The sequence below is a fragment of the Plectropomus leopardus genome, chromosome 16, assembly GCF_008729295.1.
Source record: "Plectropomus leopardus isolate mb chromosome 16, YSFRI_Pleo_2.0, whole genome shotgun sequence".
Taxonomy (NCBI): Eukaryota; Metazoa; Chordata; class Actinopteri; order Perciformes; family Serranidae; genus Plectropomus; species Plectropomus leopardus.
Genome location: NC_056478.1, coordinates 16,367,457 through 16,393,908, shown reverse-complemented (window position 1 = coordinate 16,393,908; position 26,452 = coordinate 16,367,457). Strand labels below are relative to the sequence as shown.

The 26,452-nt window shown below is 39.8% G+C and overlaps 3 protein-coding genes and 1 long non-coding RNA gene across 4 annotated transcripts; 2 read left to right on the top strand and 2 right to left on the bottom strand.

The window, feature by feature from the left end:
- Positions 1 to 592: 592 nt before the first annotated feature.
- rd3 (retinal degeneration 3, GUCY2D regulator) lies at positions 593 to 9,132 on the top strand. Its single transcript, XM_042502881.1, has 3 exons — positions 593 to 690; positions 3,397 to 3,710; positions 8,635 to 9,132. Exons 2-3 carry the CDS (start codon positions 3,421 to 3,423, stop codon positions 8,990 to 8,992), a joined length of 648 nt encoding a protein of 215 aa, XP_042358815.1. The 5' UTR covers positions 593 to 690; positions 3,397 to 3,420; the 3' UTR covers positions 8,993 to 9,132.
- A 545-nt stretch (positions 9,133 to 9,677) lies between these two features.
- On the bottom strand, positions 9,678 to 12,983 carry si:ch211-22i13.2 (uncharacterized protein LOC553945 homolog). The gene is made up of 7 exons (XM_042503934.1): positions 12,804 to 12,983; positions 12,550 to 12,625; positions 11,896 to 12,054; positions 11,759 to 11,820; positions 11,565 to 11,651; positions 11,248 to 11,337; positions 9,678 to 11,153 (listed from the first exon to the last, which is right to left on the bottom strand). Exons 1-7 carry the CDS (start codon positions 12,981 to 12,983, stop codon positions 11,103 to 11,105), a joined length of 705 nt encoding a protein of 234 aa, XP_042359868.1. The 3' UTR covers positions 9,678 to 11,102.
- A 1,273-nt stretch (positions 12,984 to 14,256) lies between these two features.
- On the top strand, positions 14,257 to 18,129 carry LOC121955236. Its single transcript, XR_006106619.1, has 3 exons — positions 14,257 to 14,469; positions 17,804 to 17,898; positions 18,044 to 18,129. It is a non-coding gene; the product is annotated as an uncharacterized LOC121955236 (long non-coding RNA).
- Positions 15,879 to 26,111, bottom strand: rhag (Rh associated glycoprotein). Its single transcript, XM_042503093.1, has 10 exons — positions 25,827 to 26,111; positions 20,963 to 21,146; positions 19,544 to 19,694; positions 19,262 to 19,409; positions 18,810 to 18,976; positions 18,576 to 18,713; positions 18,025 to 18,146; positions 17,795 to 17,868; positions 17,566 to 17,639; positions 15,879 to 17,231 (listed from the first exon to the last, which is right to left on the bottom strand). Exons 1-10 carry the CDS (start codon positions 26,029 to 26,031, stop codon positions 17,157 to 17,159), a joined length of 1,338 nt encoding a protein of 445 aa, XP_042359027.1. The 5' UTR covers positions 26,032 to 26,111; the 3' UTR covers positions 15,879 to 17,156.
- Positions 26,112 to 26,452: the final 341 nt, after the last annotated feature.

Sequence of the window (26,452 nt, the reverse complement as noted above, 5' to 3'; positions counted from 1 at the left end):
TCTCTGCCTCTCCATCATCTGCCTCACACTGACACACAAACATTTCCTCCTGCAATTAGCACTTTTCCTCCTGTAATTCATGCACGCCTGTTCTGGGGCCAGCGGGACTCATTATCTGGGGGAAGTTAATCTGCACAGAATGACCTCTTGCAGATGTTGCACCACTCGCCTCTTAACTGTGCTGCAGCCCACACTGCTCTAACCCTCAAAACAACATCTTTTGATTTATCTCCCTCTTTCCATCTCGCCGCTCAGCCCACTGTGTCCTCTTTATCTGCCTCTTCATCGCTCTCCAGCTCCCTTTCAGCTGATGGAGCTTATTGTGGACAAATAGGCTTAGGAGCATCACTATGGCAACGGCGAATCGTAAAAAGCTACATAAGCACTTCATCAGGGGCAGTGATCCAATGGCTCCTGTTGGAGATGGTGCCCCCAACCTCCTGCAACAAGTAAAGGCAGGCCAGAGAGGCTCATGGGAGGAGGAGGGGGGAGGCGAGAGAGGTGGAGATAATGCTGTGGGACTGTGAGAAGACGAGAGAATCCATTTCTCTTCTCTCTCTTTTCATTCAGCCAGTCCCCTCTCATCAGCAGCCATCCAGCCATCTGATGTCTGACGACTTTTCTTATTCTGCTCCTCAGTGAATTTGTTTCTCGTGGAGTCCAGGAAAAACTTCAAAAGAAGAAAAAGAGGTAAGAAAACTGTTCATTCTTAATTCTGCCTTCAGAGTAAATAGCAACAAATGGACCAAATTTGAATCTGTCAGAAGTATGCAGTCTTCCCAGTATGAGAAATGTTAGTTGTCATACTGAACAGTGGGAATATTCTGGGGAAAGGAAATAAAGTTTAAGCAGCTGAAAATGTATTTTTCTCTTGCAACTAATTTTCTATTACTCTTGGAAGATTCGAGAGTCAAATTTGAATGAAACAAGAAGGTGAATGTGAGAGAAAAAATGAAAAAACAATATGTCAATCAACAGAAAATCAATCACCAACTATTTTGATTTGATGAAAAAAAAACATTTTAAGTTGTTTTTCAAGCAAAAACACCCACAAATGTATTGTTATTGGTTCTCAAAAGCGAGAATTTAAAGGCAACATGGGGGCTATATGAAATAATGATGGATATTTCTTTTATTTTTAATTTTTATTTTAGATTAAATGACAAAAGAATACTCTGATTACTCAATAAGACCTACTCATCTTTATTTCTTTAGTGAATTAACCCTCATTAAAACAATATGAATGAATAAAATATATTTAAAGCACCTTTCAACAGCAGAAACAAACAAGATGTTTAAAAACCATGCAAATATACAGCACTCATTCCACAAAACAATAGAGAAAATCAAACAATAACAAAACTTCAATAATAATAAAATTGTCCACTAAGCCAGCAAGTCTAATATTTCATGGCAGAGTTTTCCATAATTTTGGGATGTAGTATTAGTATATGTAACACGTTCCAGGACTAACATTCAAACAATGTAACTGTTTGAAAGATCTTAGCTGCATGTGTTCGACTCAGTGTTGGCAGGCGTTAAACTGTTTGGGTCCACAGGATACACACTCAGGCTTTTCTCTGCACATGTTAATAATCTCACCAACATGTTGATAATCTCACCAATAGCGCCAAAAACAGCCCCACTACGCTGCAGCGGTACTTCTGCATAAAGTCGTTCTGTACAAATCATTTACACGAGCTGTGGTTTGGACGACAGCCTCAACACGTGAACGGATTAACTCAAGATTAAAGAGGACAGTTTCAAAACGAAATGGACACCTCATAAATGGAGAAATGTTTAATGGTATAACATAAGACAATAATATGTACTACTACTATAGAATACACAGTGTAACACTTTATAAAACTGCTTCTGAAGCATTTTTGAGATCACACGCATTTCTGGATCAGTGACCCGGCCAACAGGTCACAGGCCCACTGGCCCAAAATGTCAGGGCTTCCCTGGCACTTACCTGCAAAACACCACTAACATTAACACGTACTGATCAGAAGGAGACTAGAAACTACTAAAAGAGACTAAAAAGATGCATAACAACATCTCTGTGTGTTGCTTTTATTGGGTAGGTGGTGGGTCCTTTTGCATATCTGTGCCACCCATGATCACGCCTCGGGCTGTAACTTAGAAATATATACTTTTTTTTTTTTTTTAACTGTCAATCAATTTTCCTTTCAATTTCTCAATCAATCATTCATTTCACATTTAAAATTCCAGAAAAGTGAAAAATGCTTGTTACATTTTCCTAAAGCTCAATGTGTTCAGTTCATCTCATTGTCTTGTCTGACCAGTTCAAACCCCAGATATTCAGTTTATGGCTGCAACTGATGATTATTTTAATTATCCAGTAATGAATCTGCTGGTTATTATTTTTGTATTTACTGATAAATCTATAGTAATAAAAATTTAAGTGCCAATGGAAGACCTCTTTAAAGGCTGAAACCATATAATATTTGTTTGTTTGTTTTTTTTGCTCCAGAATGTGAAGCATCTGTACTTAAAATATGACTAATGATTATTTTAATATTGAAATTGTTACAAATTCATTTTCTTGATTGACTAATCGATTAATCATCCTAGCATGAATCACTGCAGTCTTCATATAGACTCTTTTAAACCTTTTACGCTGAATGAAGGAAGCGCCTTCATCAGTGGCTTCTTCTGTTTCTGCACCTCTATCACAAAAAACAGTGCAAACAAAAGACTGTTGAACTGAACGCAGCAGCTGTGGGAGCCGATGTGACACCTGTGGAACAAAGAGACAAGTGGATAAAGGAGACAGGGCGCGTTGTGTTTTGGGAATTTGTCCAGATGTTGAAACAGCATTCAGATGTAGTGATATAAATGATGCCAAATTAGGCAAACTCTACCTCTTTTTTATGTGGTAAAAACAGTATAAAAAATATAAAGCATGCATTCTCTTCTCCAAAGCTGCTGCATTGTCAGACAGCCTTGAAAAGCAAAAAAAAAAACCCCCAAAAAACGAATTAACAAATTGAACAAGACAATCAATTAAATCTCCAATGTAACAGCCATAGCTGCAACTCTGTTTTGTTCTATTGATTTCACATTTCAAGCTCTGCAAAGCACACAAAGATTTCAATTACTGTATAACCTTTCCAAAATGTCTCATTGTCAACTTTTAATAACAACAGCAAATATAATCTGCAGGCCTGTAACTCGATGAAAAAAACACACAAAAGCAGCAGTGTGATTTTATTCCTTCCTCCCTTTATTCTCCAGTCACACAGCTTTGAAATTCGTTCACCCTAGCAGACATTTCCACAGCTTGGCAGTATTTGTTTGTGATCTCATCGACTCTGAGGTGACACTGATCATGTTGGTGTGATGATGACCTCTGGTTGTCGCTCTCCTCAGGGGGCTGTGGAGGAGGACAAGGTCATGGCCTCCTGGTTCAGCTGGAATGAGCCGAATCACAGGAGCCCCCAGCGGGACCCGGCCGACGTGGTCACCGACACCCTGATGCTGGAGTTCAGCTGGCAGCTGAAGGAGGCGGAGAGGCAGCAGAGAGAGAGGGAGAACGAGTACCGGCGCCTTAAGACTGGAGTGGACTACAGCTGGCTGGCCAGCACACCCCGGTCCTCCTACGCCATCAGCACCGGGGAGAGGCTCAGCCTGGAGGACCTCTGCTCCAAGGTGCCGCCGCCCTGCTGCGGCCTGGTTATACTCAAGTAAGGAGACGCAAAAACTAAGCATGATGACAATTAAGGCATATAATATTAATTTCCTGGCCATGAAACTCCACTCTCAGGAACAATAATCTCTCTTAATTTTAAAGTTATGGGCAAAATAAACCATTTCATGGAGGAAATATTAGAGCCAGAAAACCACCAAAATGAGGTGTGCTTTAATGATAATTTGTATATCAATTACTCACCCTGTGTAATGCTGAATTTGTGAATAAAACTTGCTTTTCGCATGCCTCCAAGGTGAACAAAGAATCGAAAACACAGAAAATTCTTGATTATTTGAGGTCATAGGGGTCTGTGTTTAACAAAAACTATATCAAAACATCTGTTTAGAAACTCTCACACAACTCTTGCAGTATAATCCATGTCTCATTTATCCAGTTGTTTGGTCAGTACTTAGCACTGAAATTGCATTTTTGCCAAAATCTTAATCTTTAAAGCACTTTAAACATAAGAGACCAGCGCACCTGAATAAACATGTGCATTTGAACTCTGGCAGAGTTTGAACTCTGGCAGAGTTCAAAAGCGTGTGCTTTCCCCGACATGCTAACCATTTACCAAAGTATTTTAAATAGTAAGGTTTTAGTGTTTGCATGTGTTTGCTTCACATATTTATCATAACACAGAAAGAATATACAGTATTTGTATCAGGGTGGTTGTGGTCCCCTCAGCCACCTCTCGGCAACACTACTAAAATCACCACCAAAACATTGTTCCTTGGCTCAAGTCTAAAGTGCCCCCTTAAAATCCGTGATAGTCAGCTGACCAACTTGACCGTGATCCCTCACATGACTCTATAAATCTTTGGTGTCTCTGTCCGTTAATCTGCGGTGGAGACATCCTGAGCTGGTTTGAGCATCTGTTCACAGAAAGCTGCTGAAGTCTCAGGTGTCTTGTTAGAGAGCGACAGTTTTTGGGGAAGCAGTTTGACTGCTTATGTTAATGTGAGTGAGGTGCTAAACGTTGAGTGGAAGTCACACACACACACACACACACTCTCACACACACAAAAACAACAGGGACCAACTGCAGCATGTTTGTCTGATTTTAATTAGCTGCACACACAGACGGGGAGTGCTCAGTTGTCAAGTGTAATTAACGGACGCTTTCTCTGAGTCGGAGGCACATCTGGGTTTTTCCAAATGTCAGACTGTCCATAATATTGCCTTATTCTTGTTCTATATTTGGAACTCAGTCAACTTTCACAAAGTAGACTATATATAATTACAGTTTTATAACATTTTTTCTAATTAAAGATAAGTAATTATGAAGTAGGGAGGATGATTTTGAAACTCGGCTGGCACTGGACATTTAATTTCGACTGGGATGAAAATGAAAATGTTATTCACATTAGAATTTCACTTTATGTGATATTAACATTATTATTCTTTGCAGATGTGGGTTTTGGTCTCAATACAACCAAAAAAAAAAAAAAAAAAAATCATACACATTGACCGATATCCGATATGCTGATAGAAAAACAACCCATTTGGCCCTTCTAGTGGAAATTAACATCATGTTATGTGTGCTCTTATTGAGACGGCCCATGAGCAGATGGAGACACAAACTAAAATGCTTTTCAGTGTATTTCATATTAATGCCTTGTGCAATATAAGAAAAACAATTCAACTTATAGTTGATGTTTTGTACATGTTCACTTTGTCAATATTTTCAATAAATGTATGTTGGCTGATTCTGATATTTCATTTTAAAGCCAATATCTGCTAATACCAGTGACATACTGATTATATTGTGCATCCCTAATACCATCTGTTTTCAGAATCCTGTGCCAAATGAAATGCTGCAGTAATGAGTCCTAAAACCTGGAAATTAATGAGCATTTCAGCACTTAAAATTCTAACGTGTCGAAATCAATGGTTTCTTTAATTGGGTTATTGGACAGATGGCTGAAATAAGGCCTGTGGTTAACACAAACTAAAATGTGAACAGATTTCTCCGTTTGTGAAGCCTCCATAATTAAGAAAATCAATAACTAGATTAATCTCACTGAAGAAATCATTGCAGGGTTCACAATTAAAAGGACGGTAATAAAACAGAATGGAACGTGAACATACGGCGGTGCAGCTTGTTGAGAAAAAAAGGCCTGACTGGATCTAAAGACATGATGTGAATAAATAGATAAACAGAGACCTATAGACTCAGAGAGGGGGTTCTTTTTCCAAGGTGAAGAATGACCTTTCATGCTAAATCGATAACCTCGATGGAGCCATCATCTAATGTAAATCCTCCGCTGAAGTTCAACGTTCTCTCAGTGTGAGACTGACAGCAGCCTGTATGTCAGCCCTGTATTTTGAAGGCTGACAGTGGGGCTACATTTTCATACACAACTGAATCGTAAGTGGTGCCTTTTTTCCCCTCTTTCATTCAGTAAAAAGAAATATAATTCCGGTCACCTTTCACAGGCATTTTTAACCTTTGAAACCCATCACTTTGGTTTGATTTATTTTGAAAAATTGGCAAAATAATAATGAGTAATAATGAAAAAATGCTCTGCAAATTGCAAGAAATCAGTAAAAGGTGACAAAGTAAGAAAGAGAAACAGAAAATCATCAGATAGGCAATACATTGGGTCATTTCTTGTAAAATTATTCACTGCCTTCTTATGTTATTAAAGGGAAAATAATCAATTTTCTCAGGTTTCAAAGGGTTAAAGCTCTCAAGGTTTAGGTAGATTATAATAGATAAGATTTTGGCCCTGAATGTGTGTCCAGAGCCAAGATGTGTTTGTGTCTGAGTGGAGGAAAGTGGGCCAATCATCAGGTAACTGGGAGCTCCTACTGGGAGTGGTGTTCTCTACCAGTGGTCTATTTAAAGGCTTGTTAGCAGGAGGGGGAGTAATTCGGGGGTTAGTGGGAGTGTGCTGCTGGTCATACAGCTGGGGGGGCTAATGAATGTGATCCAGGTTCCCTTTTATAACATTTGCCATTATGTGGATGTTATTTTGGTCAAAGGCCAAGATAAAAAGAAAAAAAGGGTCCTAAAAAAGTCTTGTTTCTAGCACTGACATTCTTTCTTCATTTCACCTGCATGAGTACATATTCTGATGTCAATATGTTGATACCCATTCACTGACACAGTCGTGGTGCACTGTCTTTATGTTTTTTTTATTCTATCCTCATATTACTTAATTTTTTAAACTTACTTCTAGTCACATTTTCACTTTATTTCAGTATTTACATTTATTTTACACTTCTCCCTTATCGCTTGTGTGTTTAAGAGTATAACTGGGGTTTAGTTTGCTCTTAATTATGTATGGGGATGGAGGCAGACAACTGGTTGCATTTATATTTCTTGTATTTCCATCTAAATAATCTTCCTTTTAACTGCCTATAATCAATATGTTTATATGAAAAAAATCACACCTTTGAGTAAATGAATGGTAATGTTCAGTGTCTACAAACTGTGATTAATGGGAACAATTTTTTTTAAAAATTTACTCAATATTGAGCAAGAGTGCCACTGCCAGCAGCAGGAAAAACAGCTGCAATGTAACCACATTTGTACTTGGTCAATTTCCATCAAATGAAAGTGTTTGCTTTTGTCACTGACAGGCTCAGATTCATATTTTAAGTGTCTGATGACGTTAAGCTTTTTTTGTTAAAGAGTAAGATTATTTTTGTTCAACCAAGACACATCCCCAAAATTGCGACTGCCAAACTCACCACATTCGATATAAATAAATATAAATTTTAGTGTGCATAGAGACATCATATTTTCACATCAAAGTGGGTGAATTAAGGATTTTGTAGTAGTGTGAATTTTGTGGGAGTTTTTTCCGATTATTCCTGATTTGCTGTGTTTTCTGCTGCTGTTTCTGTGTCTTTAGAGGCTGGGCGTGGCTCCCCGGTGCTGGAGCTCTGCATGCACACCTGTTGCTCATCCCCACTTATCAGCTGCAGCTTAAAACCTGCTCTCTCTCTGCCATATTGCCAGCTTGTTTCTGCTCTTCGTAATGTGCCTCATTCCTTTGAGCTCCAGTGCTCTAGCTACATGCGGCCCAGCCTCTCACCGCCTGTGCCGTCAGCCGCACTGCTTCCTCACCTCAGTCTACAAACCTCCAGTGCCATTAGCCAGTCCACTTTAACACAGCAGTTAACAGTTACAGGTTTATTTCAACCAAACCAGAGTTAGTGAATGTTGGGACAATGAAAAGACGAACTGAGACATTTTTTTTTTGTTCTATTTTATTTCTGTTAACTTCAAATGAAGTGTGTTTTACAGTGATAAATGCTGTTTTTAACTGTTTTAACATAAATGGATTCTGGTAAAGGTTAGTGATAATGTTTCTTAACAAACAAAAAGAATCTTGCTGGTTAACAAAAAGGTCTACCTCAGTGAAGATCCTTTCCATAATGTTGTCAGACACTTACAATAATCTGAGCCTGTCAGTGGCAAAAACGGGCACTTTTAGCGGAGGTGAACTGCACAAATGCCCCAAGTGGTTACATTGCAGCCAATTTCACAGCGGCAGACGTTTTCTTAATACGAGACCAATTTAAGGTTGTTGTTCCAATTAGACGTTCAGAAACAAGACATGGGAAAATAGAGTTGGAAAATAGTGAAGTTACCGTTCAACACTAGGCAGAAACACGCGGTGTCACTCTCGTCTGCCACTCTGACCACACTGATGGATCTGGGTTAGTGTGATCAGAAGTGTGTTTTGTTGCACCTGTAAGGCCATCCAGCAGTAATGTCATGGTTTCCTGGAGTGCACGTTAAACCACTTTGATGTGATTTGGAGTTAAACCACTGTAGGTCAGTGAAAGCAGGATTTTCAAACACTGTTAAGTGACTCCACTGATTGAAACACCAAAGTCTGCATTGAATTTAACATTTTACTGACAACCTGAGAAACCAGCAGCTGATTGTTTTGTTTGCCGCACAGGTTTCGGGAGATGTTGCAGGCCAATGAGCCCGAGGTGCAGGAGGTGTCCGGCCTGTTTCGCTCCGTCCTACTGGAGGCCTTGGATAACCTGAAGGAGGAGCAGGAGGCGCAGCGCCTCGCCCGCCAATGGAACAACAAACGTGCCATGAGCATGTCTCTCATGAACTTCAGGTCCCGCATCAAGATCAACCCATTCGGAAGCACAGTGGGCCTGACCTCCACTGTGGCTGAGGGGGCGGGGTTAAGTGACCTCAAAACTGTGTCCGAGGATGTGGAGAGGGGGATGGAGAGGTCGCAGAGGGTGTGGAGCATGCCCGACTTCAGATACAAAGGAAACAGCAGCAGTAAGGTTGTCTGATGTGGGCTGTTGACGGCACAGTGATGGAGGGACGTATTAGAGGGACAGATGCTGATCTCCAGGACACCGCCGCTGCAGTGTGTTCACTTTGCACCAGACGGCAGGATGAATCCCACAATCCTGCGACTGTCAGTATGAGACCAGTCAGCATTTGATCCATTTTCTGCTTTACACCTGGCAGGGGAATGTCAGGTATGTTTCTCAGATCCTCTGTTACTTGAAAGCACTCTTTTGGACTGTTTTAACTTTGCGTGAGATTATCGCCTCTTGCAGTGATGCATCAGAATTTTTGTAGACATTGGCATCTAAGCATTGAGGGCTTTTTATTGTAGGCCTGGTAGGGATATTTATGTAATTTAAAGGCTTTCTTTACTTCTGAATGTTGCTGGAATAAATGTCGCAGAGATAAATGCTCTTTAAAGACAATGTTGCATGAAATATATGTATAAACTGTATATACAAATGATCAGTAAACATCAATGCTCAACATTAACGTCATTCAGAGGGTGAGTCATGCTCGCTCTCTGTCGACTGTTCTTTTCTCCCGTCCGTTTTCTCCCAACAGCACAACGCATCATCATCCAAGGTCAGCAAACTTAAAGCTTTTCCTCCTGGGCTAGGAGAGCGTCAGAAAAAGGAAAGACAGGATCACTAGATATTAGCAAATCATTTCAAGTAAAGTAAACACTTTTCAGCAGTTTATTGCTGTTTGTTTTCTGTTTGTCACACATCGAAAATTCAACAGTTCACAACAGGTTTACTCCATCATTCATGAAATGCTTTCAGCTGGATTGATACAGGGGGACTAACAGTCATTGTATTTTAAATGTTTTAATGGAATAAAAAGACTGATGTTGAAACAATATTCATGAGTTTGGATGAATGCTATGAATAAGATGTACAGTTACCATCAAACAACGCAGAGTCGATTCTCATATCATTTCAAACAAAATGTACACATTAAATACTATCAGCACACACTGATAACACTGTCTCCAACAGCCAGCATTTACTGTGGAAACATAATTGTTAGTTATCTACAAAAACAAAAAAAATAGAAGCAGTCCTACATGTAGTATACTTGACATGAATGATTAATGGAGCCAGCAGGTAAAAAAAATATTTAAAACTTTAAAGGGGAACGAGTTTTACATATCAAAGACTGTTTACAGGAGTCGGGGAGTTAAAGTTGTACAAAGCCTTTAGTGGCTGCAGAGAGAGCTGCGTGAAATCTGATGAACTGTTGATGTCAGCTGATGTCACTTGAGGCTGAAAACAACAAGTTTGAAAATGTAAAAAATCTGGAGGTGTGAAGTTAGAAAGAAGAGAGCTTTTGAGACCTCTGCAGCTCCTCGCTGCTGGTAAGGCTAGCAACTCAAGAATACTTTAGCTACTGGTAGCAAAACACTCCCACATTTATGGGCAAACTGTTGGCAGTCAAATTGCATTGTGGGTAATGTAGTCATCAGGTTTTGACAAGGAAAACGAATGCGTAGCATGAAAAAGAAAATATCTGGTCCATTGTGAGTCCGACAACGTTTTGGGAGTAAAACGCTCAAGCTGAGTTCTCTTTTAAAGGGAGAACATACGTTCAAACCACAAGCAAAGCTGAGAAGCAGATCGCTGGCAGTCACTGGCCTTCATCTCACGTAGGCCACATCCACACTAATATGTTTCCATTTTAGGGATTCCACATACTGAAGTAGTGCGGACGGTCGGTGTAAACATAGCAAGAGTTATGTGTTTTAAAATGAATAGTATTAATTTGGATGCAGCCGTAGTTGGTTAGAGAAAAAATGTTGGATGATGCTGCTTGACTTAATCACTTCTCATATCACAAAATGTATCACACCAAGCTGAAGAATTTGCCACCTGTGCTGTGGTGAAAATAAAGCGTGTGGTCTGAACGCATCTCCCCTCCCTGTGAGAGATTCAGCTCTTTCACTCCATCAGGCTCGGTGCTGCCGCTGCGCATCGATTCAAGTCGTATTCATCATCTCTTTCGCAGAAAACTCTTCACTGTTTAGTTTCCTGGAAAGCTGAGTTGTTGTTTCCTGAGTTCTGTTGATGTGTCCGAGCCCGAGCGCCACTGCTGCTGTCCACCGTGGCATCACAGGGTAGAGTTCAAGAACTCAAGAAGTTCTGCTCGATTTTTATCCCGCTGTAATAACAGAGAGGGCAAATAACAATCCAGTCACAAACTATGGAAAAATAAACACTTGGTTAATTAGTTGACAGCAGAAAGGTGAACTTACCTGTTTGTCTTTCTTTGACTTCTTTACTTTCATCTTTATTTTCTTCCCTGATATCATGCTGTATTTGCCCTTTTTCTTGTCCTTCAAGTACTGAAAGAAAAAAACAAACCTATGTTTCAAGGAGCGAGCAAAAACTTCCACAAATGTTCTAAAATGACCAACATCACAACCCATTAAGATTCAATTAAATCCCCTTCAGATGAAAAAAAAGACTGTGTGGTTTGGAGATCAAAGACTAGATTTTAGAGCTCCGAGTGACATTCATTGAATGCAAGCCAATATTTCTTTTGTCTAATGGGACTTTTGTGGGCAGTTACCTTGGAGATCTGTACAGGTCCCGTGCTTTCTTCTCCTTTTGCTTTCTTGTCTTTTTTACGTTTGTGTCGCTTCTCTTTCTTCCCTTTCTGCTCCAGGATACAAAAAGAGTTGGACTTAAATTTCAGTTATGTTCAGTAACAAAACATTTGTCACATGAAGTTACAAAAGTGTGACATAAAATGCACAAGATTACTTTTTTGTGTTGTTTCTCCTTTTTCCTTTTCTTCGACTGCTTTCTGGATTTACTGCGGGAATCTAAAAACAAAACACATTGAATCCGTTTATGGAAATTGGCATTGTTATGATGGCATCAAGCAGACTTACACCTACCGCTACTGCTAGAGCTACTCCGACTGCGACTGGATGAGTGTGATGAACCCGATGAAGAAGAGGACGATGAGGAAGAGGACGACGAAGATGACGATGACGAACTAGAAGAGGATGATGAGGAAGATCTACTACGGCTGCGTTTCCGCTTCTTTTCTCGTCCTGAATAAACAGAAGACAGAAATATGAATGCAAACCTTCTTTTGTTAATGGCAGAGAAAATGACACTAAATTCTTATTAAGGGTGAAAAATAAGAAAAAGTAACTCTAAGAATCTGTCGTCTAGGTAAAAAACAACTCGAAATTGTAAATGATGAGATTTAGGGGATGAAACACCCAAAGTGACCTGATGCACTGATGCCATTAGTTGTAAAAAAACAAAAAGTAGTCTTTCTTTGTTCCAACATATAAATATAAAAATTTAAAAACCAGGTTAGAGAGTGATATTCATAGGAAAAGAATCATAAAGACTATCAGACAAAAACACACTCACAGGAGAAAAAACTCTCACATTTCACTTGAGTGTGTGAGTGTGTGTGTGTGTGTGTGTGTGTGTGTGTGTGGTGGAAGTGAGAAGAACAACAATGAGACATTGAATGCAGCTCTACACCAGTCAAATATTCAATGTAACAGTAAGTTTTATGAGTCAACTCTTGCCTGTGCTCCTTGATCTCTTCCTTTTATCTGTTTTGGAGCTGGTGGAGCTGGACACCCTGGACTCCGCTTGTGTTGACTAGAAACAAAGAGAAATAATAATTATGCCCAATGTATTTGAGTACAACTGAGCGCTGGATGTGATGGGAGATAGTTAGAAATCTGTGTTATGCAGCTGTTGCAACTTTGGCAGGTGAGTGGGGAATTCTTTGCACTTATTTTTGAAGTGACTGAGCATCCATGGGACAGGATGGTACCTCATCCTGCAGCCCAGAGGACTCAGAGGATCTGCCGCCAATGCCCTGGTACCAAAAACCACAGGACACCCCCAAGAGGTCCTCTGTCCATGTTTCAGGACAGTCAGAGCCAAGTCCGATCCATGGTGGTGACCTTTCAAGAAATGGACACAGAGCCTCGGGTGTACTGCCACATCCCATGGATGCTCAGTCACATTGAGAAAGGCCAAGTTAACAGCACTGTGCTTTTTCGGAGCCACTGCGATCAGGGAGTGCCGCTGCCATGAAGGGGTGAACTTAGTCTGCAACGGTGGGAGTCTGTGTCAAGTGACATCCATATAAATGCCAGTACAAAAGGTTTCCCAGCAGAACACTGAATTGTGTGACGGCCCCTAGAGTGTCATCTCTGTGTATTTGTATCGTCATCTCTCACCTGTCTGTGTGCTCTCGTTACAGGCAGGTGATTGTTAGAGCAACTGGCAACACCTGAGAGTGTTTTAGGTTATATGAGCATATGTGCAGCTAGCAGCTCAGTCTCTGGCTGAACCTCCACTCTGCTGCTGCAGCTCCCTGCCCGTCTTTGGTTTGGTCATGCTTCCATCGCTCTTTTTACTTTATGCACATTTACAACACCCACACACATTTTCACAATTTTCCACTGTGGTGGACAATTAAGTCTCTTTGATCTTAATCTTTAATGTGGTCTAATTAGGTTTAATTTGACTAAATAAGTATCTCTTCTTCAACTTTGCCATGGTGTGCCTATGCTTTTGTTGAAATAATTTTTACTGGGTCATAACAATTGTCTAAAGATGATGAAGTTATCCACTCTACATGTTAGTGGTTTTAATGTTTGGTTGATGGATGTATATTGTTATTCTTTGTTTCAGGGTACACTCCAGGATATATTCTGTGTCTGAATCAACACGTTGAATAAACTTCCGGAAAAATAAATTCAATTTATGATGATGGTCCAATTTCATCTGAGTGTCAATCCATTACAGGCCCTCTGAGAGAAAGCTATCCCTTTATTTAACAACCTAAACCGTGGACACGCCAAATAAAAAACTGTGCTCGATTTGTTTGTTGGCATTCACGTCGCTGCTGATTGGGTTAACACTCTGACACACCCACCAAACGAGAGAAAAGGGATCTCAAACTCAGTTTCACATCGACGTAACATGCAGTTTAAGCCGCAGCATAACTGTGCACACCGTTTCCAGCTGTCCCTGGTCTGCGCTCATGACACACTGCAAATTTCTACATAACCGCTAAAATAGGCATCGCAATGCATGCAACAGTGGCTTTAAGAAAAGTCTGATCACAGACTCAGAAAGTACCGAGTCTAAATTTTCCTTTCTCTAGACCCTAACGTTAACAGAGCTCCGTTTACTAAGCTAAAGCTAAATACGCTTTGAGCCATTAAATAAGGTAAAACTGGAGCATGAGGCTATATTACGTTACTCACCATGGTGACGGCAGACTGCTGTTAATATATCAGATATTCGACCGCTGAAAAAAAATGGCCAAATGTATATTTATTCAGTTATCTTTCATGAAGTAGCATTAGCCGGTACTGTTTGGAGACATTTTGTATCCCATCATGCACCGCTGCTGGTTAACGACCCACAGCTCGTGAGCACAGCGCGCGCATCGGCGACGAGAGGAACAACAAACAGTAACACAGGTGAGCTGAACCGTGAAATACAGGTGACCAAAACTGTAAAATTTACGATGCTAAATGATTTTTGCTGAGGATTTTTACTCCTTAGCTACCTACATATGACCACAAACCACTCGGGGAAGACGTTGAGTACGTTACCGCCTCAGTTCTTCACTTTTATATAACGAATTACCGTCGTAGGTGTTTACGGCAGTTAATCATGCTAGGTGACGCCTAGCGTTAGCTTAAATGAATGCAGGCTAATGCAGCGATTGTGCAATAAATGATATCTTCGTAAAAGTGATAATGTTTCAGATTTGTTTAAACTGCTCTAGAGAGTGAGAGATTCAACTTTAAGGTCAGTTTGCACATGTGCTCAGCTAATTAATAGGCTATAAATGGGCTAGGCTAAAAGCTAACATTGGTATGCTAATCATTTCGTCCAGTGCTGAGTATCTTGGTTTAGACGGTTAGCTTGCGAAATTAGCTAAGGGACTGTCTGTTGTTTATGAGAGGGGGGTGGGTGGTGGACAAGAGGGGAGGCATGGCACATTTTTAAACACTGGTGAGGGACTTAAATTTTATTTTGTCTTATGGCATGGGAATACAGATTTAAATGGCTGTATTTTGTATGTGTTTTACTGCCTATTATCAAAGAAAACATGCCTTCCAAACCCACAGGTGTTTTAATATTGCCAAAGTTACATTACTTGCCATAATTAGAAACAATAAAAACAGATATTGGATTTTCACATTTCTGACCGTCCTTGAACACATTATGTGGCACCAGCGTTTCTGTCAGGAAAAGATCTATTATAAATCATCATAATTAAATCAAATCTAATCTTAAAATAGTTTCGTTTTATCAAAATAACGTTATTCAACATGTTCCATTAAAAATGTTGCCCAAAAACAAACTGTTTGCACTGGCCTGCATGCGCAACAACAGTTCAAAACCAAGGCAGTTTTCAGCTCCATGCATGTATTTTCCCCAAATCACTCAGGGAAGCTCATGTAAACAATAGCTTGGGCGACATAGGTACTATAACGCTAGTAATAATAATAATGATAATAATAATAAACAAACAAACATGTTTAATAAAGATCCTTAACATTTGTAGTAGTGTGACCATATTGGATATTTAACAGTTAGAGATAAAGATAAAGCTTTTACAAATTTTGTAATGGTGACCCTCATTTAAATAACATCAAATATATCTCTCTTGTTCCTTGTTAGTTGCTATTATGATCAACTACTGTTGGCAGTAGAGTTGGAACAGTATGAGATATTCATGGTACTATAACTGTCTCATATAACTATAACCCCCCCCACCCCTTAACAAGCAGTTATGGAAAATGATTGAATGAATGAATATTTCCGTAAATATCTGCAGGATTACTAGTACCACCAAAACATAAAAACACTGGTATTGTACAAAAACATATTTATTAGGACAGTATTAGTTTATCATACAATACAGGCATATGTCCACTGTATAAAAATACAATATGCTGATGCATTCTGATCATCATAAATCATTTAAAAAACAAAAATTTTGATTAACATCACTGTATGTGTAGTCAGTTCAATCTAGCCCCCCAGTCCTTCTGTGTGTTGTATTGTTAAACACTTAAATACCTGTCGTGCCGCCTGTACAGCTCAAAAAGACATTGAGAAGCAAGAAAGGGCTGCTCTCTAATCCTTTGATATACAGGAGGTGTGTTGCTGGTGTGACACTTCAAAAATCAGAATGAAAAATAATCCAAAAGTCAGTCACCTATACAGAAAACTGGTATAAAAAAGATAGAATAAGCTGACCATGTAAATCCATAAAAGCCAAAGTGTATGTACATGTAAGATAACATCAGATGGAATAGAAATCAGAAAGATCTCAAACTCGCCCTGTGACAACAAATCTAAAGCTAAAAGCAGTCGTCTTCATTGCTTTAAAGAAATTGTACAGCTGCCCTCAGATGGATAGAAAGTTATTGTAAGCAGTGGGAGATGAGCAAGTTAAGGCTTCATTAGTAAGATATCATGCGACTATCCCTGCCCATGTCAGAGCCTCACTGCTGGTTTCACACAGTCTGACTCTGACTCCTTACAGAAGGACTGGGCTCCAGTGAAGTGATGTGAAGCAGTAGATCAAAGCAGGTTTAATGCCTCTCTTTGACCTGAAAGCCTCTGCAGAAATACATATGCCAGGTGAATAGAAGTATAAAAGAATGTATGAGGAGAAATACACACAATGCTAATATTTTAAACATGCTTTAATGTTTTTTATTATATAAAAACGTAATAAAGAAAAAGCTTAGAAAGTGTATTCAGTGAATCTTTGACGTGACTCACAGTTTTGAAATCATTGATCACAATTTTCAGTGTAAAAAAAATCCCTGAAGGTCCCTGTTTCAAATTCTTGAAGGGTTTTTTCTTAGTGTGAGTGGGACTGATCAATTTTTTTGTTAACAATTATTAATGTATATTTTGGAGATTCTATTTTGTAAATTTCACTGTGCATCCTAAATACAAATTTGAACTGTACTGGCTGTAGATATATTTGCTAACAAAACAGTTTCAAAATGGACTCGTGTTTGTGCTTAGAGCAATTTTTTTTAGTTTTTCTTAAAAGTCACATTAATATATTTGACAAATTGGTGTAGGGATGTGGTATAGGGGGTCAGTGGTCTATCTCAGTGGACTGAGCAGATATTTAAACCTCTGCTTTGTTCTTTGAATGTTCAGCATGAGCCAGGCTCTCCTCATTCTCCTCCTCTTCCTCAGGAACCTGGAAAACATGCAATCCAAGTTATTTATCTGTAGCATAACAAGAGAGACCTATAACAAGACGTGGGTAAATGTCATACGAACATCAAACAGTTTTTGGCCTTTGTGCTGGACCACATGTGTGGAGATAAAAACAGAGCACCAAACAAGCAGTGAGAGAGAACTGGAACAGGAAATAGCTGGTATTTAATTTTTAAAGCCTTTATTTGCTGATACCAAACCAACCCAAAACCACTAATTTAATAACTTAATAAATATTGGGTTTCTGCATCTATCACTTGTGATGCTTGGCTGTCAGACACTAGAGGTAATATTTGAAGAATGGGATTTCTTACCTCCCAGTAAATAGAGTCATCGAAGCAGTTCTGGTCTGGAGGCTGGCCCCAGAACGGCAACTTCATTATAAAACCTTGAAAGAAAAAGAAAAATCAGTTGTTTGATTAGTCGGACGTTTTGCTAAATCATTAGAACCTTTGCCTTATTTCTGTTGAGTGACAAACCCCGTGCTCAAGGAAATGTAAGAGTTATGTCACATTTATGATCTAATTTTTCATCTCCACCCACCTGTAACAGCACCTCCAACCAAGGCGAACCCGAGGGATGAAGCCAAGGCAGCAGCTTGCATGGCAGCATCACCTCTGAAGAGGAGGAGGAGGAGAGGCAGGAATGTAAGAGCTGACATTTAATTGAAGGATAAAATTACTTCAAGCTACAATACAATGATGTGTCTGTGGTTATATTTTATTAAATATGTTTATGTATACAAGACTTGTGATGAGTTAAGTGGCACTTACCCTTCTTTTTTCCCCAAAGCCACAGCCACGATACCAGCCAGCCCACCCAGGATGCCAGGCATGCCGTGCAGATTGTGGACACCGCAGGTATCCTGGATTCCCAGGTTGGATGCCAGGATGGGCTACAGGAAAGAAAAAAGGCCTCTTGTTGCAACCGAAGGAGTGTTTTTTTAAAAGGTGAAAAATGCGTTTTGACTTTTAAAATAAACGGGCTGTAAGTTTTACAACTAATGAGTTGTTGTTTTTTATTGCCCATTAGTTTACTAATTAATTTCTAATTTAATGGTTTTGTCTAAAAAAGTTAAGAAATTGTAGAAAATGCCAATCACAGCTTCCCAGAGGGGAACATTCCAAAAATTAAATATATTAAATTTACTATCATAGAAAGGTAAGAAAACCACAAATATTATAAATTGTTGCAGATTTTCTGACAATGGACTAATCAATTTACTAATCAGTTAAACCAACACTTCTTCAGGGATTATTATTTAATCTTATCAGCTCCTATCAGCCTTATTTATTCAGCACCTTTGCTCCGACTTTCAACTCACAGTTAGGTACTTGAAGCCCAGGGTAGAGATGATGCCAGCCACAAATCCAATCAGCATTGCCCCAAATGGCCCGATGTTCATGTCAGCACATGTTCCCACAGCAACGCCACCAGCCAAGGTGGCATTCTGAATGTGCACCTGTCGTAAACAAAGATATAAAAACAAATACATATAACTGAATTATTTTTTTCTTGAATTAGTGTCATGGTGGATATTGAAAGGAATTTATCTGACCATGTCCAGTTTCCCTTTGTGCTCCACGAGGCTGGATATGGCGTAGGCAGAGAGCACACATGCAGCCAGGGAGAGGTAGGTGTTGATCACTGCTGTGAGCTGAGTGAAGCCCGGATCAGCGATGGCAGAGTTAAAACTGGGCCAGAACATCCACAAGAAGACAGTTCCTGTAGAACAGAGTGATAAAGAAACAACATTTGTATCGATTTATCTTGAAAATCTGATTCCTATCGAGCCACACTGCAAGTTTTGTTGAACAGGAGTGGTTCACAGTTGAGGTCAATATCAGTGCATGTGCTGCAGTGTTATGTGTGTCCACTAGGTGGCATAAGTCGTTCACGTGCAGGAGGTGATGAACCACTGAGGGAAGATTACAGCCATATAGAGCACATCACTGCTGTAAAATTATGTCAAGTATCGTACATTAGTTTACTGGTTTAACTGGTTCTTACCAATCATAGCAAACATATCAGAGTGGTAAACAGATCCATCGTTCTCATGTCCGTTTCTTAAACCTGGCCTGTAAAGTACTCGAGCCACTGCCAGGCCAAAGTAGGCTCCGTAAGCGTGGATGATCATGGATGCTCCAACGTCATTAGCCTGTGAAAGAAAAGGTGATACAGTTTAATAAGATCCAGTTCACACAGTGAATGTTCCAGATCACAATGCAGGAATCGGTGCTGTATTTTGCTCATGCAGTTCGTCAACACATTTTTGAGTCACTGTGTACTTACGCCAAGGACTTCGGCAACCAGATGTTCATTGATGGCGAAGATGGTGATCTCCAGAACAGTCATTATGAGGAGCTGCACAGGGCTGGTTTTACCCAGAACGGCTCCAAAGGAGATCAGGACTGTAGCTGTGCTGAAGTCTGCGTTGATTATTCTGCATGATAGAGGAGAAAACAAATCGTTAGGAAAACAGAAGTTATAGGTTAAGTGATCAGAGCTACTCAGTAGGGATGTACATTTAGACATAGATGTAGATATAAAGAACAGACGTAGCTACGGTCATGTCACCCATTGGTATGTGGACTCTTGTTCTGAAGCTTTGAAGTCTTGAGTTTGGCATTTCGGCTGCCACCATCTTTGTGTTTTAGTGCCAGAAGTGAGCGTATATGAACTACAGGTTGGAGCTGTAGAAGAGTGAGGGATGGATCTGACTCACAAACTGTAGTGATACCTTGCAGAAAGCCCCCCCGACCCCTAAATATCTGAAATATCTGTAGCTTTGGGCCTTAATAAACTGTAAATGTGTGATATAAAACTATAGACCCCTTGTACAGTTGTCATTCATGTTAAAAATGTTCTCTAAATGGTCTTTATAGCTAATTTAAAAATATTTGCATTAGAGACCAAAACTACCTTTTTATCATGCGTGTCCGTGGGGATTTGCTCAGTTTTGGAGCCAGCTTCAACTGACCGTTTGATGAACAGGAGTTTTTGGCACTTCAGCGTTGGCTTCATTTCTCAGCTTCTGAGGTTGCTACTTGCCCAATAGCACTATTCAAATGTTTAGGAGGGAGGTGCTCATGGACGCAAATGGTGACACAGACTTGCCATGGGAATTTGAAAATAAAGACATTCCTTAAAGATGATGCTTATGAATGTTTTCACTTTGCATGGATAGTATTGGATTGTTCTTAATTGACTTGATAGATTGATTCAGATCGATGTATGGTTAAACCCCTACTGCTCAGCAGCCTACAGAACAGGTCATTTTTTTAAATATACACCACCTAGATGGTGGTGTATATTTAAAGGTCTAGCATGTAGGATTTGGTGGAATGTAATCGTGAGGTTGCACAACTGACAACTGATAACTTCTCTGTCTGCCACACGTATGGGGGAAGTACAGTGGCCTGAGCGAAACCATGAATGGCCCTGTCTAGAGTCAGTGTTTGCTTTGTCCATTCTGGATCACCGTAAAATAACATTGTGGAATCTGTGGAGGGGGACACAATCTGTATGTAGATATAAATGACTCATTCTGAGATAACAAAACTGACTATAAACTAATGAAAACATTGTTAGGAATATTATATACAATTTCTGCCAATAGATGCCCCTAAATCCAACACACAGGACCTCTAACTGCATAAACGTTAATCACGGGTTCGCTTAAAAAAAACATGCAGAAAAATACATTCGTACTTGAAAATGCTGACTTTGATCTTGCCATCGTCCAGGTGCCAGATGCCCTGCATGAGGAGGCCCCACTGCAGGCCGAAGGCAGCCAGGAGTAAGTTGACACCCACGCTGCTGAACCCGTATCTCTTCAAGAAGGTCATCAAGAAGCCAAAGCCGATGAAGATCATGACGTGGACATCCTGAAACACTGGAGACATGAGGGAAAAGAGGTCAGTCCTGCTGTTTATTCCGTGACAGGACCCTGCTTTGTTGTGAGTCCCACTTTAGCCTCAGTTAAATGTGGACATGAAATTGCATTAGATGAAACACTTTAATGATGCGCTGCCTTCAATTAGACATCAGCTAAGACATTTCTCCATATGGTGGTTCTTTTGACTTTGGAATTTTACATAATTAATTAAGCAGTAAGGTCTTGACAGGAGTCATTTCCTCTCACAGGGGCTGTATTGTCAGCCACGACCTGTTAGCTGGAAAAGCAATTCAATCACATTATGAATGGGATTATGGAAAAATGCTCCTGCTGTTCCTGTTGAGTTTGTGGCCTCTTGCTGTTTCCTTTAAGTGCATATGATCTTAATTGTTTAGCACACTCTTATCTGTTAGTCTCAGTCGGACAAAGACGGGAGCAGGGTTTGGAATTTGTTTGGATCACATCCTGTGTTTCATTATCAGTTCATGGAGTTGTACAAAACCATCAGCAGTAAGAACACACTATAAAGACAAGCTCTTTAAGAGGAGGTAATTTGTAAATCTGGGTTAAGGCCAGGATATTTTGGGGGGATTTACGTAGAACGGGGCGATCCCCCCAAAAGTCATCATCCTGACAGGAAGTGGGACTGCTGCTTCCCAAAAGCCTTTAAACTTGATATGATGAGCCCCTTGTGGATACATCGTATGCACAGGCTCAGAAACAATGTGCATCATTTCCTCACTGTGTTATGGGAAAGAAGGTAGCCGCTATTGTCTAAACAGCATTATTTTTTTTCCCAAGAGTGTTCCTCCCAGTCCCGCCCTACTGTGCTGTGATTGGCTAGTACTAAGCTTTAATGTGTCCAACTTCAGTGCGTTATCTTGACTTAATGATGCTCAGTTGTCTAAGCTTAACACGTTACATCTTAATTGTTTAGTTCCTGGAGTCTTGTAGTCACCATGCGGTTGCCAGACAACCAGCGGAGACTAGATAAAGTCACTGCACCCAGAAAATAGTCCTGCACATAACCCCCTGTAAAACCCCAACATAACAAGTTTTTGAACAGATTAAACAAATGACTTTTAACGCGTACATTAGTGAGGTTTAGAGGAGCTAGTAAATGGATTTTGTTCCCTTAGTATGGAGCCAGGCTAGCTGTTTTCCCCCGCTGGCTGTAGCGTCATATATAACGTACAAACAGAGAGAGCAGTCAGTCCTCTAACAATCTTTTAAACAATTGTATTTCAAATAACTATTTCCTCAGGAAACATTAAAACTCCACTCCAGTCCGTGTTACTTCCTGTTTCTCACTGAATCTTCTTTCTCAAACAGAGAATGGGGTTGTGGTTAACAGTTAAACACAATCCATCAGTGTCACTATGGCAACCAGATAGTCATTCTAGGTTACATGTCGAGGTCAGTAGCAATGAGGACCCCAATGAGACGGGGGTCATCAGACCATAAACACTTGAGCCAATGGCTCGTATTTTGGGAAACACTGCGGGTGTCTCGACGGCTTCTAAACCTGCAGAGCTAGCACCTTGTCCCCTGTCCTAGCTGTGTGCTCACACACATCTCATCAGCTGGGGGATTGGCGAGTAGCTGTGTGGCGACTTTGAATTCTACAAGCTTTTTTAGCCTTTTTTTTTAAGCAATATAAGAATAGAAACCAAGAGGCACAGTTTACCTGCGCAAGCTTGGAGGATGATGTATGACCTGCAGCTTCAGCTCTAGGGATTCATCATCTTTCCATTTTAGCAACCATCTACACAGAAATTCTAATAACTATCTGTCAAAAAATATAACTGAAGTCTACTTATCTAAAATGAAAATAAATATTACATACCCACAGTAGATATGAGGACAAATACACATGCTACATTTCTATGTGTCAAACTATTCATTTAAATATTTTTGTTTGTCTGCTTTCAGCTGCATTTCCATTTAACACCGAAAATCATGCAGCAGCTTTAGAATGATGGACTAATGAGGGAGATTAAATTCACCCACACCAATTTTCACAAACAATATTTACATATAGAGCATGTCAGCACATTTTCAACACGTCATTGGGTAAAAAGTGAGATATGAAAACACCCACGTCTACTGCTGCTGGACAGAATCCAAAGATGCAACAACTTAGTAACCGTATAGTGTTTTACTGGGTTTCTGTATATGCTTTAAAAAACCTTTTATTAAAATAAATGTTATTCTGTAGGCTGTTTTCATCATTAACCACCTGATGCATAAAGACCTGCTCAAATCTACTCAGTCAGAGTGGTTGTCTAGCTGCTCCATGTCCAAAATATCGTTTTTAGCGAGATTCATAAGATTATTGTTTCTATTCATTTGAACTGCATCTGTTTAGTAAATAATTAATCAACCAATTCAATCAATCACTTTGCAGAGTTTACAAGAGTTAACATGGATATCATCTTTTTTCAAGTGGAATTTTCTTGTCACTTCATGTACGCACAGAATTTGTGGGGCTAAATATTGTGGCTTTTGTTGTCAAACCACCTGTGAAGAGTCTGTTTTGTTTTTGTAAGAAAACAGTCATGAAATTTGGGTAAATGATTAGCTTAAAAAAAAAAACCCCAACTGATGTGTGTTTGTTTAACACTGCATAACATGCGATCAGCATTTTGAACACTGATATCAGCAGTGAGTTGAGGTGTAAATATCTGAATTGGCTCGCATCCATCGAGCTGTTTTGAAGAAAATAATACTCCCCAACTTTGCCCTGTGACCCCTGTCCCATTCTCACCCAGGACATAGACTTGCATTTCTCGTAGTAGGGGCTTATAGTGAGCTTGAGGAGGTGAAGTTAGAAAGCAGCCACAGTGACTGGCACCACGCCCAGATGTTAGGTAACACTCAGTAATCTTCTGAAGAACTGGGTGAGCCAAGACAGAAGTGAAAGAGAGAGAATCCCCTCAAGACCTAATGTACTGCAGACTGTGGAGGAGTGATGCAACCAGTGCAGAAACATGAATTATTATTTCATTAAAAAAAAAAAAAGCTGCAGCAAAAACATCCGGGTCTTTGATATTTCATCGTGCAAATCAATTCCTCGTTAAGATAAAATAACTTTCCAAGAGTCTTAATCAGAAACACATGTAGAATTAGTTTCTGTCACTCATTGATTAAAGCTCTGATAGCTTTTACTCCAGTCCACATTTTCTGCTTATTTGTCTCCCTTTGATCTTACTACAGACATCTAGTATGTGTTGGATAGCAGATCTCTCTGCACTCAACTACAAGCCATCATGTAATTAAAACGCCTTTTAAAGTGTCTTAGCTTTAGGGCATTCAACATAATCAAAATACTTGATTCTTGATATCTATTTTTGAGGCATTTGTCACTTAGCATTTTATAATGGCAATTTTGGATTGCTGGTACATAAAGGTGTATGTGTTTTTTTTTATGCATTGCAACTTAATTTTTATGCTTGTATGTGCAGTTGTAATTTGAGATAGCTTTTTTTTTACATCCATCTCCTAAAGGAGGAGAAGTCTGCCAGGTACTTGTTTTAAATCTCATGTGTACACATGACATTGTTGAATCAGGACAAGTAGTTTGGAAGCCAATCGTGGTCAAATATGCAATATGCAGCACTGATAATTGACCTCTGAGTGACGTAGGGGGAGCAGATGTTCTATTAAGAATTTTTAATGAGGCAACAACAACTTAAAAAAAACCCAAAAAAACATATCAGATAAAAATTGTTAGTCAAAGTAGAGTATTTGTCTGGAGAAGATTTTAACTTGAAGTGATAAAAAGTCACAAAGAAACCAAAAAAAGGAAAGAAATTATTAAGACTATGTTGTGAGACATGTGGTAGTCTATAATGCAAACCATTGAGCTTATCTCTATGGGTCACACCTGCCACACCCAGGCGTGAGCAGACGTTAATACAGTAAAAGAGCCGGTGGTAGCTGCAACAAATGCAGATATGTTTTCAAGATTGAAAGAAACTCCTGAAAATTTGAAAGCGCTCAGTAAACATCAAAAAATGTTGCTTCACAAACAGCCTTTTTTCTGCCCTATTTACCATCAGTCTTTGTTCCTTCATTATCTGTGTGTTTGTCACATTGATTTAAATCACATGTGACCTCCACCGTATGAGACCTGACACTCTTCTCTGCAGGACCCTTTTGGACTTCTCAGCTGCATGTGTATGACTAGTCTTTGTGACCACATGACTCCTCTTATTGCATTTAGTAGACTTGCTCTGAAAACAGCCTCCAAATTCTTCTATTTCTGCTTGCAAGTAATTGGAATAATTACACCCTTAAACAGAACTCACATTATTCCAATGAACATGATATCTAAGGCAGCCTTTGTCAATTCACCAAACCCTTCAAAGTTCAAGAGTAAAGAACAACATTTTGGAAATGTGGACTATTTTTAGATGCATTCCTTTTTTAAAAAAATAGAAATTATCTTAATTTTAAGCATTTTCCCAGTTAAACCATTTTGCTATATCTTACTGAAGGTCAGCACAACAAGGACCTTGCCTCTTAGCTGGATATATTTCTGTTTTTACAAATAAATATCCAGCAAGTTCAGATGTGTCAGAACTGTCAGATAAAAATAAGTCATAATTATGTAACCAAACAGTGAGGCATCCAGTATCAGGGCATCCCTCAGAGAGCAGCCCCAGGTAGACTTACTGGGGTAGAGGTTCATGGGCGCCGGCTCTTCATGGTGATCTTGATGAGTGTCATTGGAGTGTGGGTGAGGCTCGGGCTCGTGCCCATGACTGGTTTTCCCATCATCATAGACCACAAACACTGCAAACAGGATGATGGTGATAATCTCCAAAACCAAGGCCACAATTGGGAACTTCATCCTCATGTTGGTGGAGTACGCAGGCATCCTGAGACCAACTCTGGTTATCTCTCACAGTCTGACACACACACTGACTCCGTCTGACCCTCCCTATCTGTCTGTTTTGGGGGTAGTGCTGTGTGAAGGGAGGGAGAAAAGTGCTGTCTGGTTTTAAACTGATGCAGATTTCGTGTTGACCAATGACAAGGCAGAGGACTGGGGCCTGGCTGCTGAACACCCCCCTCGTGCACTTTGCTCACGGGGATGGGTTTCCTCTGTGGACTTCAGAGGGGACAAAGCAAAACATAAACATAATGACACTTGACCAGTGAGCGGACATGAGAGAAATACTTAATGACTGCTCCTTCCTATTCATTTTTCAATGTCAAAGTTTTGATTGTTGATTTGTTGACTTATCTGAAATGTTCAGATTGATTTTTTTGATTGATATTTTTTTTCATCTCTTCCA

Coding starts and splice junctions, on each gene's coding strand:
- rd3 (XM_042502881.1), top strand. CDS start 3,421: ATGGCCTCCTGGTTCAGCTGGAATGAGCCGAATCACAGGAGCCCCCAG. Junction 3,711..8,634: donor TGCGGCCTGGTTATACTCAA/GTAAGGAGACGC, acceptor TTTGCCGCACAG/GTTTCGGGAGATGTTGCAGG.
- si:ch211-22i13.2 (XM_042503934.1), bottom strand. CDS start 12,983: ATGGGATGTGGCAGTACACCCGAGGCTCTGTGTCCATTTCTTGAAAGG. Junction 12,055..12,549: donor GAAGAGATCAAGGAGCACAG/GCAAGAGTTGAC, acceptor CTGTTTATTCAG/GACGAGAAAAGAAGCGGAAA. Junction 11,338..11,564: donor GACCTGTACAGATCTCCAAG/GTAACTGCCCAC, acceptor TTTTTCTTTCAG/TACTTGAAGGACAAGAAAAA.
- rhag (XM_042503093.1), bottom strand. CDS start 26,031: ATGCCTGCGTACTCCACCAACATGAGGATGAAGTTCCCAATTGTGGCC. Junction 17,869..18,024: donor GCTTTGGGGAAAAAAGAAGG/GTAAGTGCCACT, acceptor CCTCCTCTTCAG/AGGTGATGCTGCCATGCAAG. Junction 17,232..17,565: donor ATGACTCTATTTACTGGGAG/GTAAGAAATCCC, acceptor CATGTTTTCCAG/GTTCCTGAGGAAGAGGAGGA.